The sequence below is a fragment of the Triturus cristatus genome, chromosome 8 (genome assembly GCF_964204655.1).
Source record: "Triturus cristatus chromosome 8, aTriCri1.1, whole genome shotgun sequence".
In the NCBI taxonomy this organism is placed as follows: Eukaryota; Metazoa; Chordata; class Amphibia; order Caudata; family Salamandridae; genus Triturus; species Triturus cristatus.
Window position 1 is genome coordinate 1,432,730,309 of NC_140591.1, and position 19,710 is coordinate 1,432,750,018.

The 19,710-nt window shown below is 46.2% G+C and overlaps 1 protein-coding gene across 3 annotated transcripts in view; it reads right to left on the minus strand.

Moving 5' to 3' along the window:
- ANKRD42 (ankyrin repeat domain 42) overlaps positions 1-19,710 on the minus strand; it is a 394,873-nt gene that overhangs the window by 26,393 nt on the left and 348,770 nt on the right. For 2 of the 3 annotated variants that reach the window (XM_085620564.1, XM_085620566.1), the window contains exon 11: positions 5,632-5,773. In XM_085620564.1, the coding sequence (XP_085476690.1) occupies positions 5,632-5,773 (142 nt within the window). The remainder of the gene's footprint in view (positions 1-5,631; positions 5,774-19,710) is intronic. The other variant, XM_085620565.1, reaches the window with a different exon arrangement.

The window sequence follows — 19,710 nt, forward strand, 5'->3', positions numbered from 1 at the left end:
TGGGAGAGAAGGTTATAGATGTATAAAGAGGCTGTGTTTGTGTATGGGTGCCCTCACTTTACTTCAGGGCAGGGAGTCAGAACCAAGCTTTCAGTAGAACTAGGATATTCTGAGCACCACTGCACGTTTCTGGACCACTGGTTTACAGCACCATGACACACTGGGATCTAGAGCTCAAATGTCCTTCAGCATTGTTCTATAAGAATTGAATTACTAGGCTAATATACAGTACTTGTTTTGAGAATTCAAATATTCTACATCACACTGAATGGGTGTTGACTGGGTGACTTACTGAGCCAATATACAGCACTGGGTTTTAGAACTCAAACAATCTACATTACACTGCACGTTCTGTAAGGGTTGACATACTGCGCCGGTATACACCACTGGAATAAGCATTCTGCATTACTCTGCACAGCTTTAGAATGGGTGACTTACTGTGCCAATAACAGCACTGGGTTCTAGAGCTCAAATATTCAGTATTACACTACACAATTCAAGAAGAGTTTCCATACTGCAACAGGACACATCAGGGGAATGGAGAGCTTGAACATGCTTTGCTGCATTGCAAGGTTCTAGACTAATGAATCAGCGAACTACCCAGAGAACACGTGGTGATCTGGAACCCTACACAGCTCAGGTACCTTGATAAGGTTCTAGATGGCCCGAGTCACTGTGCCAATGCATGTGAACAGGGGATCTACAATTGAAATGGTAAGCATTAAAGTGCTGTGGTTCTAGACTAACCTAGATATGTTGATCCAAAGCAGCACCTGGAATCGTTCACTCTGTATTCTGGAAGGCAGTTTCCAGAGTCTGCCTTCAGCAGACAGAACCCGTAGCACAGAGGGTTCGGGAGGACCTCAAATCCCTTTAATCATTCCAGACGCAGCTACTGGACATGATCCAAGTGGAACCTTCTAAAGTAGGCAACACCCTATTCGACCTCGGCCCAGTGTTGCACTAGCGCTAAACGATCCCCAATGTCATTCTTACGACCCAAACGATCACATACCCTGCCGCCTTTGCATGCCAGTGGACATAATTAGGTTAAAAAAGATTCCCAAATAAACAAATGCTTTGTGCCCGTCCAATACCTTCAAACTTTGTAGTATCCTTGAATGACACAAACTTTCAGGACTACTTCACCAAAGCAGCGTGGGTATCTGCGAGCCATGCCTGCATAACAGACCTGCTAGCTGTGGCCTCCTGCACTGCGATCTCCTTCCACTCACACCTTACATGACTCTGGCATCCCTGGGCATGGCCGCCGGCACAGCTGGTTGTTTTCTTCGTCCCCACTGTTCTCAGCCGCTGGATATGCAGATCATGTTGGGAACCCAATCTGCATGTCTAGCCACAACATCGCTCCATGCAGTTCCGTGTACCATACAAAAAACACTGTGGAACCACTCTAGAGTTGCATGCTACCTGAGGGGCTTGCCCCATGAATCCTATGCCCTGAGAGACACAACACAAGCCCACTTTAATACACTGTTTTGAATAGGTATCCCCGCCCCCTATGTTGACCGGCAATCACATTGATCCATTAATCTGCTTGAAAGAAACATTAAACAATGGGTTGGTCATTTAACCATGCTACCCTATGAGCCACACTCGAGTCATTTTTAAATGCCCCGATGTGCTACTAATACACTCTAACGTAGTACTCTATGCAGAATGTCCTATTCTGCGCTGGGAGAGAGCATACTCTTTGTGGGGGGGTCATGTGATTGTCCAGCATCACAGAACTCGACCCCGGAATCCGAACTCATTTTCCAGTACCAAAGGTAACTGCTCTGACTCTACTTGCTCATTCTGGGTGTTGCAGTCCTGTTTGGTATAGAAGTATTAATAAAACCAACACCCACTGCTTAAAGTGGGCCGGGTCCTGTCGTTGGTCTGCACCGGCAGTTCTAAAAAACACGTGCCGAAATGGGTCACTTTCAGGCTCTCCTTTAGTGTCCTCACCCTCGGGGTGAAAAAAAAAAGAATCTTAATTTTGAGGCAGTACTGCCCTTCACTGCCTTTCATGTATCTTTGAAGAGACTCGTTAGAGTTCTTTTAGTCTCATCATTTCAGACTTGAAGCATTTTACCTATTTTATACCACCATTGACAAAGCCAATAGTCCTGGTTTGCTGTAGGTGTAATATTGCTTGTTATATTTATTATATATCTGAACGCAAAGCCAGAACGAAGCATCAAAATATCAGTCGGGGGGCACATAATGCTAATCCGAGACTTCAAATTTAGTGTTTTAATCCACGCCCTTAATTATATCGCCCACGCCCCTTGAGAGACCCCCCAGTTTTTTCATCACACTTAAAGCCCCGCCAATACCTCTGAAATTCGTCATTTGCAGGTGAAACGTTTTAGGAATAGTAATGGTGCCCGTGATGACTTGCATGAAATGGTAGCAATGTTAAGTCAAAACGTGACTTTTCTTTTTGGTTCATGATTGAGATAAGGCAGGAGGAAACCCAAGTCACGGTTTTCAAAGAAAGGGTGGAATAAATTAACAACTCTACAAAACACAGGCCTCATCTAAAATAGCTAAAAATTCATCATCTGATGTTGTTCCGATGCCAAGGCTTGAACGTGGTTCAGCCGTTGCAAAGTCGTCAGTTCTAACTGTTATGCTGTGTCCACTCCTCCGAAGACCTTAACATAAACACGGGGGATTCTGTGCAACACATAAACCTCTTCCAATGGGACACAATTCTACAGTTGCTTGTACTTTGACCCTGAGTGAACAATGTTAAGCTTAAAAAATGTTCTTATGACCACAAAGTGGTGCTCATCGGCGATCCTGCCAATACGTGTGAGCCCAGCACACGTTTGAGAGCTTACTGAAGTAAACAGTCAATGACCGAGAAGAGTCAAAATACTTACGAAAATCAGACTTACGCAAATGTGTCTTTGTTACCCATTTACTAAGACGTTGCTACATCAAGGATGGCCCACAACCACACTAACCAACACTGCGAGGTCTCCATTTTAAGCACTGAAAAAAGAGACTGGGAGATGGCAGAAGCCCGATCAGACAGGCCCCTCCCCTTGCTGGAATGTTCGGGTGGGTGGGCAAAAGGGAGTGAAGAAGATAGGGCTCACGTGGCTAGAAAGAAATGGAAGCACGCCGTGACTGTTCCAGCTCCCTTCTGTAGTGTGGAGCGGAAGGGAGAAAATGGAGTCTGATCACAGGGGAGGAGCGACTGCTGTGAAGGAGCAGGCCGACTAAAAGAATCCATTAATGAAATCGCCATGGGGTGGTAACACACACAGAAAGAAGGGACTAACATGGACAAACACCAAAAACAGGCCACCATTTCTGAATGCCACAGTTAACAACCAGTGGCAACTGGTGGGTGTTCCAAAAGCCCACAAAACAGGTCTTGCAGGGCTCGACCTAAAAAGGGTAACAGTACAAACAACATACATAATGAAAGTATAGGGTAGCTCTGAAAAGAGCTTTTTTAATTCAGATTTTTAATAACAACTTTTTTTTAAAGTTTTTAACTTATTTTAAAAAAAGGGTACAACAAATACAAGAAATTGGGAGGAAAAAAAAACAATATCTTCAAAACATAGAGAAAAAACTAGTATTTCTTTTTTTTTTTTTAAACTACTGCCTAGGTGGGCATTTATGATCCTGAGCAAGTCTGTACCGTGCAGCCCTGCTTGTCTCAAAAGAAAAAAATACCCCCTTGCATGAGCAGCAAAAAAGGACTTTGTACAGATAGGCAGAGTTATTATCTGCTTGAGCGGTGCTTACCTAGTCAGGCACATTGTAACCAGGTTGAAGATGTGGACACCCCATATAAGTTATCAAGCTCTGCAGCACGGGGTAACTCAGCCCGAGCAAGGCAGTGAGGGTGCATAGCCCTCAAATGTTGCCACACCCCAGTGGTATTACAGCTTCAGCTGCCCCTACCGAACGCCCTTTTGCATATTTTCAAATCACATTTTTCTCAGGTACATTTTTCCTACCTGGCTTCATTTGAAAAAATTACCACACCAAGTACTTCTTGGGTGAATTAAGTGTCTGAGTTGCAGGAACAGCAGTAGGGTTCTCATCTGAATCTGAGTATGACATTCTGGGGACAGAAAATCAGCAATGTCATAGAGCTAGCCAAAAAGGTCTAACAACAGGAAAGCCCATTAGGTAAATGAAGCAACAAGGAAGGAATCGTTCTTTGCTAAATAAAGACATCCATATGAAACAATCACAATCCTTCCTTAGGATGCCTTTGCTCTCCCGGGCTTATCGCGGGAGGCCTGCGAGATCGAAAAAAATGAACTTTCTTAATATCTCAAATGCAATAATAAATTAACTATCTCTCAACTTTAAGCAACACTTCTCATGTCTTACTTTCTTCAAAACAACAAAAATACACTATTATCAACTTAATTCAAAATGTGTACTCTCACAAGCTGAATGTGAGAGCCAGACAGGAAGTACAGCCCCCGCATAGTCCATGCAGGAGATTGTGTGTTCAACTCCCGTGATCGTCTCAAGAGCACCGTAAGTTTGTAAACAAAATTATTAGATCAATATACATACTGTACTGACTTTATTATTAAAGATTAGCATTCAGTAATAACTGCGCACATGAAACACATTTCTGTACAATAGATTAGAATGAAATGTATAATTAAGATCTTAGAGAGCCTCCCTTGATCCACCCACAAGAGTGATCACACATCTTAAAAATGGATGTACATAGTGAAAACACTTAGGTTATGAAGTTTATGTAAAGATACATGCAAAGACTATGAGAACTATGATTGGAATATTTCTGTATATGTGAGTTACAAAAACTAAGAAGTTGAACATACCTAATGCAAACCATGTTGGAGTAGTTAGTTTCTGTATTTTTAGAGAGATTTTTATTTATAAAAAAAAAACCTTCAAATTCACCGAAGAAACCAAAGGTTAAAGTAACGTTATATTTAGGTGTAATAAAAATGTGTTTTTAAATATAAAAAAAAACTCTTCAAATTCACTGAAAAAAGCCAAAGGTTAAAGTACTGCTATAGTTAGGTGTAATAAAATATGTTTTCGATTAAAAAGAAAAAATTAGAAATTCGTAACGTTATAGTTAGCTAAATTTCTCAGTGACAACGTTAATGTTTTGAACTAAAAAACACACACAGAAATTTATCAGTTATAGTTAGCAGAACTAACTATAACTTGTGCTTATAACCTCACATATGACATCACTCATGAAATGATCTATGGCATCATTTATGACTGACAACTGCAGAGAACCAAGTCTAAATACGGTTATTAAATTTACGATTAAAATGAAGCAGCAGCAGGCGATGTGTTAGCTATGTGAGTGGACATCAGTTACTTTATCTATACTGTTATTAGTTACTTCATATTTATTGTCTCCAGAGATGTAATTGATGATGTCATATGAGGTCATGTGTGATGTCATAAGGAGGGTATTATGGGGGAGTGGAACGGATGCAAAACTAAAAATAATTGTGGAATTTTTCAGCTTTGGGTTGACACCATAATGTCATTGCTACAGAAGTTTTTTTTAAAGGTGATGTTCGTTTGTAATCTTAGCCGGCAACTGCCACATGACCCACATCACTTCCAGAACAGTACAACAAAACTAACCACAAAATTGGCCGAGGTCTTGACCTTTTCCAAGGACGCTCTGAGGTGCGCAATCTCTGCTCGATAATCATCCAGCTGCCCCTCCATCTTCTCTCGACGTAGGCGCTCATACTCTAGTTGAGCTTCAAGCTCTTTAATAACTCTGCAAAGAAAAATGTTCTACTTCAGGCTTTTGTACAGTATTATACTGTAACTGTGTTTATGTAGAGCTTATTAACTGTATTATATTATAATTGCATTTATTTAGCGCTTATTTGGTGGCGGCAGGCAAGTCACCCATGCATACTTATTCACATGCATTCATAGCAGGCACTCAAAAACACATACATACACACACACAGATGCACCAAAATAAAAAATAAAACATTATCAGACATTAGTGATAATCCAGTGTGGCGAAAGGGAAGCCTCATTGGTTCCGGACAATTGATTCTGCCCCGTTCTCTCATTGGCTGACCTTGTTATGGGTCAGTCAATGAGAAGAGGTGGCAGTCCCTCGCTCATCACAGTGTGGGATGGGAGTCAGAAAAACTGCGGACCATACCCGACTCTGTGACAAGCATCACTGATAGACACCTGGCCCTGGGCACTTCAAGGCATAAACCTGAAGCAACCAGGTTCGCGACTATCAGTCACGCTCCCCCTCCTCATGAGGGGGAGGACCACCAAGCAACTTGTTGGGCTGAGGAGGTCATACCCAAAGGGCTGTGACATCTTCAGCCCCGCAAAATTCAGCTGAGGCAGCCAGGCGCCTGTGCATTTAGTGCAAGTATAGCGTCTGATTGCCTGACTGAATATGAAGAGTGTCTGTCAGGCTAACTTTTGCTGAGCCTGACCGGCACGCTTCATGTTTGGAAAAAGATGGGGGCAGGCCCCCTCCGCCCTTAAGGATCAGCCGCTGCTGCCTTATTACCCCTAATAATAGGTGGTGAAGCACTTTATGAGGAGAACACACTACTCTCGGCAACCAAGGTTAGTGGTTAATCCTGAGGTGATTGTGAGTTGTTGGGATTAGTCTTGTGTTCTGAAGGGAACTATTAAGTGCATTTACTCCAGTTTTTTTGTAGTAGATTAATTTAATAGGAGTTAGATATGATCATTGGTGTGCAGTCACAGTTCAAATGGCTTATATATATTGAACTATGGAAAGAGTATCATATTATTTTGACATTAGTATATGTATTTCCTATTAATAATGTGTAGATATATGCTGCCTTAACCATTTATATGCAAGTACCAAATGGGGTGGAACTGATATTCAGTGTAGCAAGAGCACTGCTACTTTTATGCATTTTCAGAAATATTTTCCTTGGCATCACATTTTGAACTTGCAAAGCAATATTCGGCACAACTGAACTCAAAATTGGGTTTTACTTCTCCAAACTTTCTTATTCAAGCAATTGCCTTAAAATATTGTTTTCAGATGATATATTATTATTATATTAAGACTTAATTTTTCAGTAAAATACCTTATTTACATTTTGAACTGTAGACATGGGAGCTAACCATATACCCTACACCATATGAATCACCTGGCTAGAAGGTCGTCATGATTGTAAATCTGTAATTGAACCACCAGTTGTTGGGAACTATATTTCCCATACATTAGTATTTCAAGGCATGCATCAACTAGGCAAGTTGGAAATCTTATCTAGAGAATTCATAAGAAGTATCATGAGAACAGACAAAAAGTATCTAGGGAAAACATAGGAAGTATCTTCATGGGCTAATACAGTTAAAAATCGTAGCCACAAAATGGCACAAGTCAGGAAATTCGATGGACAAGTTACTTACCTTCGGTAATGCCTTATCTTGTAGAGACAGGATCTAGCGGCAGATTCCTTATCTTAGAATCCTCCCCTGGCGCCAGACAGGATCCTGAATTTTTTTCCAGCAGTATCTCTGCTCATCTGTAGAGGGTGTCGAGCGACTCCATAGCAACGTCGTCTCCCGAATGTGATGTCAACAGAGCCCGTATTAGCCCTCCACCGATACGCTGATGTCAGTTTCTTTGTGACTATTTTTACGCCAAACACACGGAGCCACTTAGAGAAACAATGTCTGGAAACAGTGTGCCAAAAAAGGAAAAAGTCTTGTATCAACTAGTACAGATGGAAAGAACTGTAGTAGTATGCAAAGAGGGGATCTTGGAGACAACAATGTCCTCAGTTCGCAGAGCGGGGAGGATGGGAGGGCCGATAAGGAAACTGCGGCTATATCCTGTCTCTACCAGATAAGGCCTTACCAAAGGTAAGTAACTTACCCCTCTGACAGAGACATCTACCTGCAGATTCCTTATCTTAGAATCAGATACCCAAGCAATACCATACTTGGAGGAGGGGCTGCAAACTGACCTCACCAAAAATTCCCAAATAGGAGAAGCCAGTCCAAAGATAGAAGGGACCAGACTATCCGAAAATGAAAGATGAAGCAAGATGCTGACCAAAAGGACTGATCTTCAATCAGGACTGTGGGGAGTCCATAGGGATTGGAAAGATATAAGATGATGAGAAAAACGGTACAGAACCAGTAAAGGAGGCAACCCCCAAAGGGGATGTAACCTAAGATCTGGGAATGCAAAGGGACCAAGGACAATAGTCCATAGAGTCCAGGCTCAAACCAAATGGATGGAGCATACACAACGTGCTCAGCTGCAACAACACATACAACGAATAAAGAGCACCCACCGATAATTGAGGAAACAATGCTGAGAAACAGATTTCGGAAAAAAAATAAACCTCCAGTGATAGAATGATGCAGAAAAGAGAAAGAGAGGAATGGATGCTGAAGAGCATTGCTAGGAAGCAACAAGAGCGGTAAAGAAAACCGGTCTTACATTGAGAAACTCCAAGGTTTATAAGGCATCCTCCAAAAAAAGTAACTGAGATGCCCGCTGAAGAAAATAAATGAAACAAACAAGTACAACCAAGAATGCTGAACCTGGTCATCAAGAAGAGTGTGGGTAAAATGCAGCGACATACACCGTATAGAAGGCCAGACGACCATATGTGCATAGCACACATATATTTATACCACAAGTAAAAGACATTTAGAAAATATTCATGCATATGATAGGTATATGCAAGCTAAGTACAGGGTAGTCAGTTCCTCTTATAAAGCATATATGGCATGAGCAAGGACACTGTCACTGCGTGCCACAGGATTCAAGTCGCTGGGGGATCTGAAATTTCAGATCATGTTGCCCTCACACACCTTTTTAGGGGTGTCATGCTTCATCATAGGGCGCTCCTCGTCGGACCGGCGCTGCAATGTCCGACGGGCCTGGTGGCAACTTTGGCGGAGTTCTTTCGATCTGTAGAGATGCCGTATGTGAGGTATGTATGTGGGCAGTCAGTGCTATGTGATTTAGTAATGTGAAAGTGAATTATTAAAAAAGGCTCCAGGTCTGTCGTAGTTTCTTTATTCACTCCTTGATCTGGGTTTAATAAAAGCAGTGGAACCACCTGTCGGGCTTAAGGTACCTTGGTGGCTTACTTAGTATCAGGTCGACATGTTTCGTGTCTTAAGGGCTCCTAAATCGAGCGACACTTCTTCAGGACCTAAGTATGACGAATCAGATTGAAATACGTTGAATCAGCTCCACCTCCCGAGTTGGGGGGGGGGGGGCGTGACTGTGCCAGTGGTGAGTCCCAAGTGAGGAGTCTCACCCAACCTTTCAACCTATGGTCGGCAGTGGGTTGTGACACATGGAGAGGGGGAGAGTCAGCTCAATACATTAAAGGTAGCCAACTGTGAGTTCAGAGGTCGAGTTCCCCTCTTACCAAGGCTCTCCCGCTTCCAAGTACGAACCGGGATGGCGGTGTCGCTGTCTTAGAACCTCCAAACCTGTATGATAGGTATATACATGCAAAGAGATATACATCCAAAGTATATAAGGATAAATATGCGTAGAAAAAACATAGAAATTCCTGTAGACGCACAAGTCATACAGGGGGGCGAAAGTATATGCACTCCCCCGGAGGTAACCCACATCCTTCGCCAGTGAGTGGGAGGACGGGATGTGGAAAAACGAAGGGTACTGCAAGAACAGAGGTAATCAGAGAGGAATGAAATAATACATCCTACCGTCGTAAAGAAGAAGGTACAACCGTAACTAAGGTGGATACAGAAAGACAAGGTTGGAAAACAGCAACACAATGCCACCTAAGAGGAGGAGGTGGAGGGTATTGCCCACTACAGGAAACAAGGGCAACAGTCTAAGAACCAATGCCATCGACTTAAGAAGGGTGACAACAGTTGGTAACAGGTGAAATGAAGAATAAACAGCAGGTGGGAGTCCACCATCAAGAAGAAAAGAAGAGGAAAAAGACCGCTTGGGTGAAACAAAAGGGCTGGCGGAGACTAATTGCAACAAGTTGGCAACAAATAGTTGATGTACATAATCACACACACTGCCCAACCCATGGAGGCTTAAAAAAACAGGTGAGAAACCTGACCAACACTCCATGGAAACTAACAGGTAATAAACCAAACTAAAGCTCAAGACAAAAACTGAGAGTACAGAGTGTGAGGAGAACAAACACCAGGAAGTGGAAGAAGACCCCAACATTGGTGGACAGTGCATAAGCAGCAGAAATACTTAGTTGGACAGAAGATGGCATATACCCAAAGGGAGGTAAAGGATCCCTCTAAAGGGAGAAGGCAAATAGGGGAAAGTAGTCCGCCACATAGAAAAACAATGCCACAAAGGCGGGAGTGACATAGAGAGCTGTGAAAAGAGAGCAGTATCTCCACCTGCAAGGAGAAAGGAAGAAACAGGAAAGAAAGGGAACCTAGCCTCCTGTGGAAGAAGGATACCAAGGCATAAATCCAACCACGAAAGGGACTGGTCCCAGGGGAACAGAACTGAAAAGAACAGCAGACACAACAGCTACAGTACGATGGCAGATATGAATTTTAAAAAATCCGCAGGAAGCAACAGTCGTGGCTGCGACCCAATTAGACAGGTAGGAACAACTAAAGGGTAACAACAATTTCAAAGAACACCAAACAGCAGAAGATTAATAGCAGCAGGAGCACAATAAAGGCAATAGCGCATCGCACAATGCAGCAAAATACCCCATATAGAGTAAGTACTCAGGTAGAGAAAATAAAGCGGCAAAAGGAAGCTGTAGAACAGGGCCTCACGAGGCCGCACAGTAAGATATGCTCCAGAGGGCTGGAAACTAAATCTGTCACTAACAGAATATGTAGAAGAAAAGCATCTGCAGCAAGCAGGAACATCACACTGGGTGTAACCCTAGAAGGGAGAGAAGTACTCCACCCTATGAAGGTCGAGAAGAGCTGAAACAAGGGGAAACAATTTGTCCCGACAACCTAGTACAACAACAGAGTTAAGACTCCACACCACCATAACTATCTCTGAACCGGCGTAAAGCCGAGTCAGGCGGTGGGACTTCAAAGGGAGGTGCCATCAACAGGCATGTCAATCAAAGTAGTTTGCACAGCCTCCGAAAACTTGGAAGTACGCAAAAATGAGCACCGACGTAGGGCTATGGAGAAGCCATAGCCCGGCCAACAGAGTCAGTGGTATCCATACCACAGTGGATGCGTAGCAGCTTGTTACCCATCTCAAACCAGTGGAACAAGAGCATTCCGGGCTTCCTTCGGAAGGGAGGGCAAGAGTTGTGGGAGAAGCAGGCGAGGAAACAAGAGGCGATATTTAAAAGAAAATGCTAGAGCACAGTGTTACGCCAAATTTGGCAACGCAGCGCTCCAACATTTTCAATACGCAGGGATGTGCCGCATTTACAAAAATACGGCGCACCCCTGCATTTCCGCTGGTGCTAAAAAAGCTGCCTAGTGCCAGGACCCTTGTGCCATGTTGCAAGGGTGCCTGCACTGCAGGAGAGATTTTTTATGTGCAGGAAGTGTTCAGAAATCGCAGGGCGGAGCGAGAAGAAGAGAAAATACGCCTATCACAAGCGTCAAGTTTCCTGATCCTCCGGGGCCGGGCGATGCCTGTGAGAAATAGAGCGATCCACAGGGAGCCCTGTCTCAGGCTTAGCTGAAGCACCCAGCAGGACATTGAAAAGACAGTCACTACAAGGAAGGACAGGCTCTACATTGGGCTGGTCAGGATGTAGTACGCCAAGCAAAGGGTCTGTATATAATTTCACAGAAAGATGGTGTAAGCCCAGTACAACCGAAACTCAATTGAGCATGTCCCCCAGAGCGGAACTCGCCTCTGTAGCCAAACCAGGAAGAGACAGAAGGCTGGAGAAGATTCTAAGCCACGCGTCACCCAACTCAAGTAACCAGCTAGACTGCATAGGGGCTGGAACCTTGTCTGAAATGGGAGGGAGACACATCACAACATCAGTAGTACTTCCACAACCATGGTCCACACAAGGAAAAAACAGAGAAAGGGAGTTTGAAACCGTTGGCTCTATTGGCACCATATCCAATCCTATAACTGAAGCTGGTCAATGCCGGAAAGGTGACGCCTCGATGTCGGAAGAAGTGTTGGTCGGCATCAAGGCACCATCATCGCAGCTGGCAGACAAGTGCCGATGCAGACATTGGAGTCGGCAGACCAGAAGGTGAAGGAGCCTCGATGGGCTGTGCACCGGCATCACTAAGGTGTTAGAAACAGGAGGCCGTCCTGAAGCCAAGGGAGAACCTATCAGCGGGGACGTAGGTACAACCTCACACACTTCCGCAGGGCCCAGGGGCGCTACCGAGGAAGGCGACAACCCAAAAATAGAATGAAGAGATTGAGAATATTTTCTTAGCTGGGTCAAAGACGCCCCGGCCCAAGGACAGTTGGTGAGACGTGGGTGGACTAATGCCCTGACACTTCAACAGAAGAGCAGGGACCAGCGGTAGGTGACGTAGGTGGGAGATGCCGCAACTTCAACCGCCGACGCGAAGACTTACCTCCGATGTCGAAAGAGAATGACCTCTGCGGAAACTGCTCCTAGAGCGGACACACGGTCGGTCCATGGAGCACGTAGGGGACTGAGGACGACGAGAAGACTTTGATGACTGGGAAATCACGCCTTTGGTCGGAGCTGATGACAAGAGTCACATTTGTTAGGGTCATGGTGCTCACCCAGACACCACATGCAAACTGAGTGAGGATCCATGGTGGACATTTGTTGTCCACAGGACTCACAAGGCTTGAACCCTGAGGACATCAAAAAGGGTAGAAAAAGGGCACACTGTTCGATCGACGAAAACATTTCGAATAGGCCAAAAACCAGCCAGAGAAACTGCAAAAGAAGGAACTGACATCAGTGCGTGTGGGGAGGGCTTCAAATTCTGCAAATTCTGAAGACTACGTTGCTCGACGCCCTCTACCGACATGCAGAGGTACTACTGAACAAATTACCGGAACCAGTCTGGCGCCTTTGGAGGATTCTAAGATAAGGAATCTGCGACTAGATGTCTCTATCAGATAGAAAAAATACATATGACAATGTTGCCACCTGATATGAGAGGCTCCAAAGGTACTGCCAAATGGTAATTGAAAAAAAAGGAAGATGATGAAACATTTGGTGACTTTTAGCTGAGTTGCTGCACTGATTGCTAACTGGGAAGTTCACATCAAACCTATTTAAAAGTAATAGTAATGGTTTATGTTCTTCATGAGAATGCATCAACGGTAAACATCTCCTACCTGATCGCACAGAAATCAAAAATGTTAAACTTCATAGAAATTATTCATGAAAATAGAAGAACCACAAAACGCCCCAAATACTGTGCCAGTCAACAATATTTAGCTTGTATCTAGCTTGTAGAGGGATACACAAATACTACAATAGGTGTGCAGGCAGAGAGGACTAAAATATCTATAAAATAAACTATGACAAAATGTTTTTGCCTCTGAAGTGAATTGGTGGTTGTACTACACACAACAGGCTCACAGTCAATGGATAATTTAATATACGACATGGGGTTGGCAATTTCTATCATAAACTACACCTACTTCCTCTAGCCAATGGCTCAAGGTTCACAAACATACACACAGCTACTTTGACACTGCTTCTAGCTTTGAACAAAGACTTTTCATATTTTGAGAATTTTGTTGCACTACTGCCAAACAAGGGATGCATAAGATGGAGATGTGAAAATATGGGAAGGCTGGAGTAGAACACTAACTAGTACAAGACTGGCACAAGGTCACAGATGACACTCATGGGGCACTGCAAGAAATAAAACAAGATGTTGCTCAAATAGACTAATTATTCAGATGATTCGAAAGGATACCAAAAAGGTTTTCTTTCCTCCCAAATAAAGCGAAGCCCAGATAAAAAAAAGTTGAATAAAGGCCACAAACATTCCTATCACAAAAAAATACCAGAAAGAACGTAATTAATTATAATGTCTTACATGCAAATGTGCCATTGATGACCATAAGGAGAATCAGAAAAGCATTGAAATACAGACAATTACTTACTTTGTGTGTAAAAAATTGTTTTTAGACATAGGGAATCCCCAAAATGTGCAATCTTGCAAGGATACCTATTAGGGAACAGAAACAAGCTAACAAAAGGCAGGAACGTAGAGCAGGGGTGCGTTTTACCAACACTCTTGTACGTGGATGGCGCTGTGCTGATGGCCAGCACACCAGAAGCACTGCGCTTATTAGTGTTTGCTTTTGTTGAGTTTATAGCCACTTGTGTACAAACTGTTCAAAGTCACATATCATGGCATGTGGGCTGCGATGTGGCCAGCTCCCCACCCTGTCAGTGGGTTTCAACCGGTTGTCCAGGGTAAATAGCTTCTCATATTTGGGAGTTATTTTTGCAGCCTCAGGTGTATGGACCCCTGGTAATGCACACCGCTGAACGCAATTATCTAAAGCAATTGGCTCCCTTTTTAGTTTCCCACAACCTTGGGGGGGTGCACAATTGGTACCTTTGTTACAGATATATAAATCTCAATGTGTTCCCATTGAATCATACGGAGCTGAACTATGGGGGATTGCGCCCTGCGAGGCCCTACAATATAAAGAAAATAGGTTTTGTAGACGGCTCCTCACAGTTCCAATTTCAACTTCGCATTCTATCTGCCATGAAGAACTAAATCTGCCTTATATAACTGACTATATTCGAGCCAGGCCGCTAATACTCTGGCTGTCAATTTGGAAAAATGAGAAGGCGGCTCTAACTGGAGATATCATACTTGACTGCCTCCCTTGTGATAATGGTCTCCAAATCCTGTGGCTGGCATATGTTAAAACTGAATTGGGAAAAATTGGTATGGAGAGGGCTTTTGTAGAGACAGATATATGCTCTAATCTTGATAAAAAAAGAAGTTGCATTAGCCTTTTATGCCTGTGAGAGGGCACGTCCTTTAAGTAGAATGGTCAGGAAAAAAAAGATCATTGCATACCTATATTTTTTTTTTTTTTTTTTTTTTTTTTAAAGTTTTTATTGAACAATAATTCGATACAAGCACGGGCCTACAACCACCAGGGCCGGCCGCTAAGTACAGAATGAAATATACATTTATCAAAGCTGCAGTCGGTTCCCGGGGCTCGGCCCCGTATTGACTCCGGATAGTTCTAAAGGAACAGGAGACTTAAATCCAACAAACACAAAAAACTAAAAGAAAAACAAAAGGCGAGGCATAAAGGCAAACAGTGCAGGTCAGGCTTCCTCCGGGGAACTCCAGTTCAGACCATTAAGCAGCACGCGAAAGGAAGGAGTACCAGGAGGCTGGGGACGGGGGGGGGCCAAGGGAAACAAACGTCCATATGTAGTCATTCCAAAAGGTGCCCGGAACCGTCAAGGGTCAGGGGGACATGGCGATATCGGTGTCCACCAGGGGGGGCGTACAGATACCCCCGCGATATGCGTTCCATTGCCCCCAGATTCTGCCCCATGCCCCCGGCTTACCACGGGCAACATACACAGTCTTCTCCCTGAACATACACCAGTCCATATTCTCCTTCCATACTGACACGGTGGGCGGCCGCTGGGCACCCCAAAGCTGCGCTATATCTCTCTTGGCAATCATGTTCCCCAGGGCCGCCCACCGAGTCTGAGCCGCGCTATAATCATTGGGCTCCCACACATTCAGGACACAGCGACGCACCTCCGGCAGCAGCACAACCCCAGTGACCTGTCCCATAACCGTATGTACCCGGCGCCAGTAGTCCGCCACCTCGCGGCACTCCCACAGGATATGGAGAAAGGTGGCGCTGAGCCCACAACCCCGCTTACAGAGCCCATCGTCGGAATATCCCATCGAGACCAAGCGAGGACCCGTCACATACACCCGGTGAAGAATCTTAAGCTGTACCAACCGGAGACGGGCTGGAATGGCGACCTCCTTGGGGGACGACAGTGCAGACTGCCAGTCCTCGTCGTCCAATTCCACCCCATCCCCCGTCCAAGCCTCCCGAAGGCGCACCAAGAGGTCAGCCCGATGATTAATCAGTTTCTTATAAATTAAAGAAATAGTACTGTCAGGGTCATGTCCGTCTAGTATGCGGTCCTCGAGGGGCGAGGAAACCGGGATCTTGGTCCCCTCTCCAAAGACCGAAAGCAGGGCGTGTCGAACCTGGGCATAGCGGAAGCACTCCCTGTCCGTAAGCTCATATTCGGCCTGAAGAGCCGCGAAAGTCTTAACCGCGCCCTTATGCCACAGGTCTCCCACTTTGCTGATACCAATCGTATCCCACTGGTCAAACCCCTTCGTAGTCCAGAGGCTCCCCAGGCGATCGGAGGCAAACAAAGGAGTAGCACATGTCAGTCGCTCACTCCAGCCCGTGGCCGCAGTGGCAGCCCTCCAGGTCCGCACCGCAATCTTAGTAGGACCCGTAAGGGTCCGGCCAGCCGAGCGGGAGTAAAGCGCCCTGTTATAGTCCCCGCCGGGAAGCAGGAACTTGTCCATCTCATACGCCGGATTCAGGCCAGGCGCATACGTGGCATGGTTGATGGCCGAAAGCTGCGCGGCCCAATAATACCTGCGAATGTCGGGAAGCGCGATGCCCCCGTCGTACCAGGGGAGAGTAAGCTTAGCAAGAGCAATACGCGCCCGCCCGTCCCACACCAGTCTCCTCTGCAGGCTCTCCACCTCCCGAAAGTAGGCCACTGGGATGACGTCAAAGGAATTCTGGAGTGCATAGAGGAACCTGGGAAGGGACATCATTTTGAACAGCGCGGCCCGACCCAGCGGGGACAGGGGCAGCCTGCACCACCGGGCCGTGTCCTCTCGCAATCGCCGAAGCGGACGCAGGAGATTCTGCTCATAGCAAGCCACCGGGTCCAGCGAAACGTATATCCCCAGGTACTTAAAGCCGCTCAGAGATACCTGGATCGGAAGCCGAGGCGGCAGGAGAGGAGGACCACCGGAGATCGGATAGACGCAGGATTTAGACCAATTGATCGTGAGACCCGAATTATTCCCAAAGGAAGTCAGAACGTCAAAGAGGACGTTGAGCGACTGCCGCGGTGAGGTGAGATATAGGAGAATATCGTCCGCATACAGCGAAACCCGATCCTCAAAGCCCGGGGCCCACCGGATCCCTCTAAGCGAGGGCTCCCAGCGGAGCCAAGCCGCGAGTGGCTCCAGGGCGAGAGCAAAGAGCAAAGGGGACAACGGGCATCCCTGCCTCGTGCCCCTGCCGAGGGCAAAGGGCCGAGAGACCCGCCCATTCACCACCACCTGAGCCATGGGTCCCGTGTAAAGAAGCTTAACCCAGCCAATAAATCCTTCCCCAAAGCCAAATTTAGCCAAGACAGCCCAGAGGAATGGCCACTCGATGGTGTCAAAAGCCATCGTGGCATCCAAAGAAACCAGCACGGCCGGTTCGGAGAGGAGCTCCGCCCTGGCAAGGGCGCCGTGAAGACGCCGCAAGTTAAGAGCGGTGTTACGATGCGGGATGAATCCGCATTGGTCCGGATGAATAAGATCGCACACGACGCTCAACAGACGATTGGCAAGGACTTTCGCCAGGATCTTAGGCTCCGCGTTTAGCAGTGAAATAGGCCGGTAAGAAGTACAGCGGTCTCGCGGCTTGTCCTCCTTGGGGATAACGACTATCGTGGCCAAACGCTGGTCGGCCGGGAGGGAACCCGCCGCCAGAGACTCACGGAACATGCGACTGAGGAAGGGCGCAAGCTTGTCAGGGCGCAATTTATATAGCTCAATGGGGAGACCGTTGGGACCCATAGCCTTGCCCGAGCGAAGGGAGCGGATCGCGGTCGCTATTTCATCCGCCGACAAGGGGGCGTCCAGCCGCTCACGGTCCTCAACGGACAGGCCGGGCAAGGCGATATCCCTCAGTAGAAGGCGAGAGTCGTCCTCATCCCTGTCAGTCACTGGGGAGTACACAGCCCGGAGGTGGTCGGCAAAACATTCCACAATCTCGTCAGGCTCCGTCACACACACACCATCCGCAGCACGCAACTCCGGGACCACACGATTCACTCTCTCCTTCCTGTCCAGCCACGCGATCAACTTTCCCGCCTTGTCCCCGGCATCGTACAGTCGACCCTGCTGCTCCCTATACATAGTTTTGGCCGCGTCAGTGACCAGGGACCTATATTCAAACTGTTTCAGGCTGAGGGCATGGAGCCCGTCCGGAGTGACATTCGCCTCCAAGGCCGACTCCAGCCCCAAGATGTCAGTCTCCAGCCTCACCACTGCCTCACTCTTGACCCTCTTAGCCACCACTATCTGGGAAAGGGCGTGTCCGCGGATCACGGTTTTAAAGGCTTCCCACAGGGACACTGCGGACGACACCGACCCCTCGTTATCCAGGAAGTATTGGTCCATAGCCTTGACCAGGCTGTCACGAGTCGTAGGGTCTCGCAGGTACCATGGGTTAATGGGAGCGATCCGCCCTGCAGACCGCGGCCCGGTGTCAAAAAGAAGCCACAGCGGAGAATGGTCGGAGATACCCCGCGCCAGGTGCCTGACCTCACGAATCCGACCAGTCTGCGCCGCGGGCATAAGGAAGTAGTCTAACCTAGAGAGACTCCCATGCGCCCCCGAGTGAAAGGTGAATTGACATTGGGTCGGATGCATTAATCTCCAACTATCCACCAGGCCGAAGGTCTCCAGCATCCCACCCAGCCATGCCTGGGCAGCGGGGAGGGTCCTTGGTGGGTGACGATCCAGTTCACCCGAAACCACAGAATTAAAGTCCCCGCCCATGAGCAGGAGGCTGTCAGGAAGGTCAAGCAGCATTCGACCCAAGTCAGTGAAGGTGGAGTTCTGGAGGCCCGGGGGGACGTAAACTGAAACCAGGGCAAGGGGCTGCCCCTCCCACCTCCCAATCAAGCACACATAGCGCCCTCTGTCATCCGAGACTATCTTAGTGATCTCCACCGGAAGTGAGGTTCGCAGGAGAATGCCCACCCCCCTGGAACCAGTTGTGAAACCAGAATGGGCCACGAGGCGGTAAGCATACCTATATTTGATAGCTCCTAACTGCCCCCCTAATTATCTTTGGCAGCCACGGGGCCATTGGGAACGCTCATTATTATTTTGACTAAGAGACAATTCTGTTAAATATTTGCTGTGTTTCCCTCTTGGCTAAGCAAAACCTTGCTGCTATGCCATGCTCATGTGATGGGAAACCAGGCCAAACGATGATGCACTGTATGTGTTTTTTGTACATTTTACGAAATGTGCACCAGGCTGTTTTTAATCCCATTGTTTAAAAATAAATGTTATAACATTAGTCAGTCTAGAGCTGCATTTACATTTCCCCTTCAATTACCTGATGAAGATGGAAGTGTTGGTTCCTTTTTAAGATATGCTGTAAGGGCTCGAGGTACTATGCTGTTATGATTTATACTGCTAATACGTGCTGTCTTTGTTGTCTCCCTTGAATCTTATTGACTTGTGCAATTTTTAACTGTCTTAAGAAATACTTCTCTTATCTGATGTATTTATATCACTTTTATGGGTGAAACTTCGTCCGAATAAAGTTATTTTTGATTTTGATAGAGCAGGTTGCATATGCCCATGTGGCAACACTGCAACATGCATTGAATGAGGAAACATATTTAAGGTTTCTCCTATATGATACATTTACCCAAGTGAGACGGGTAACATCCAACTACCAGAGAAGGTGAAAGGAAGGTGAAGAAAATG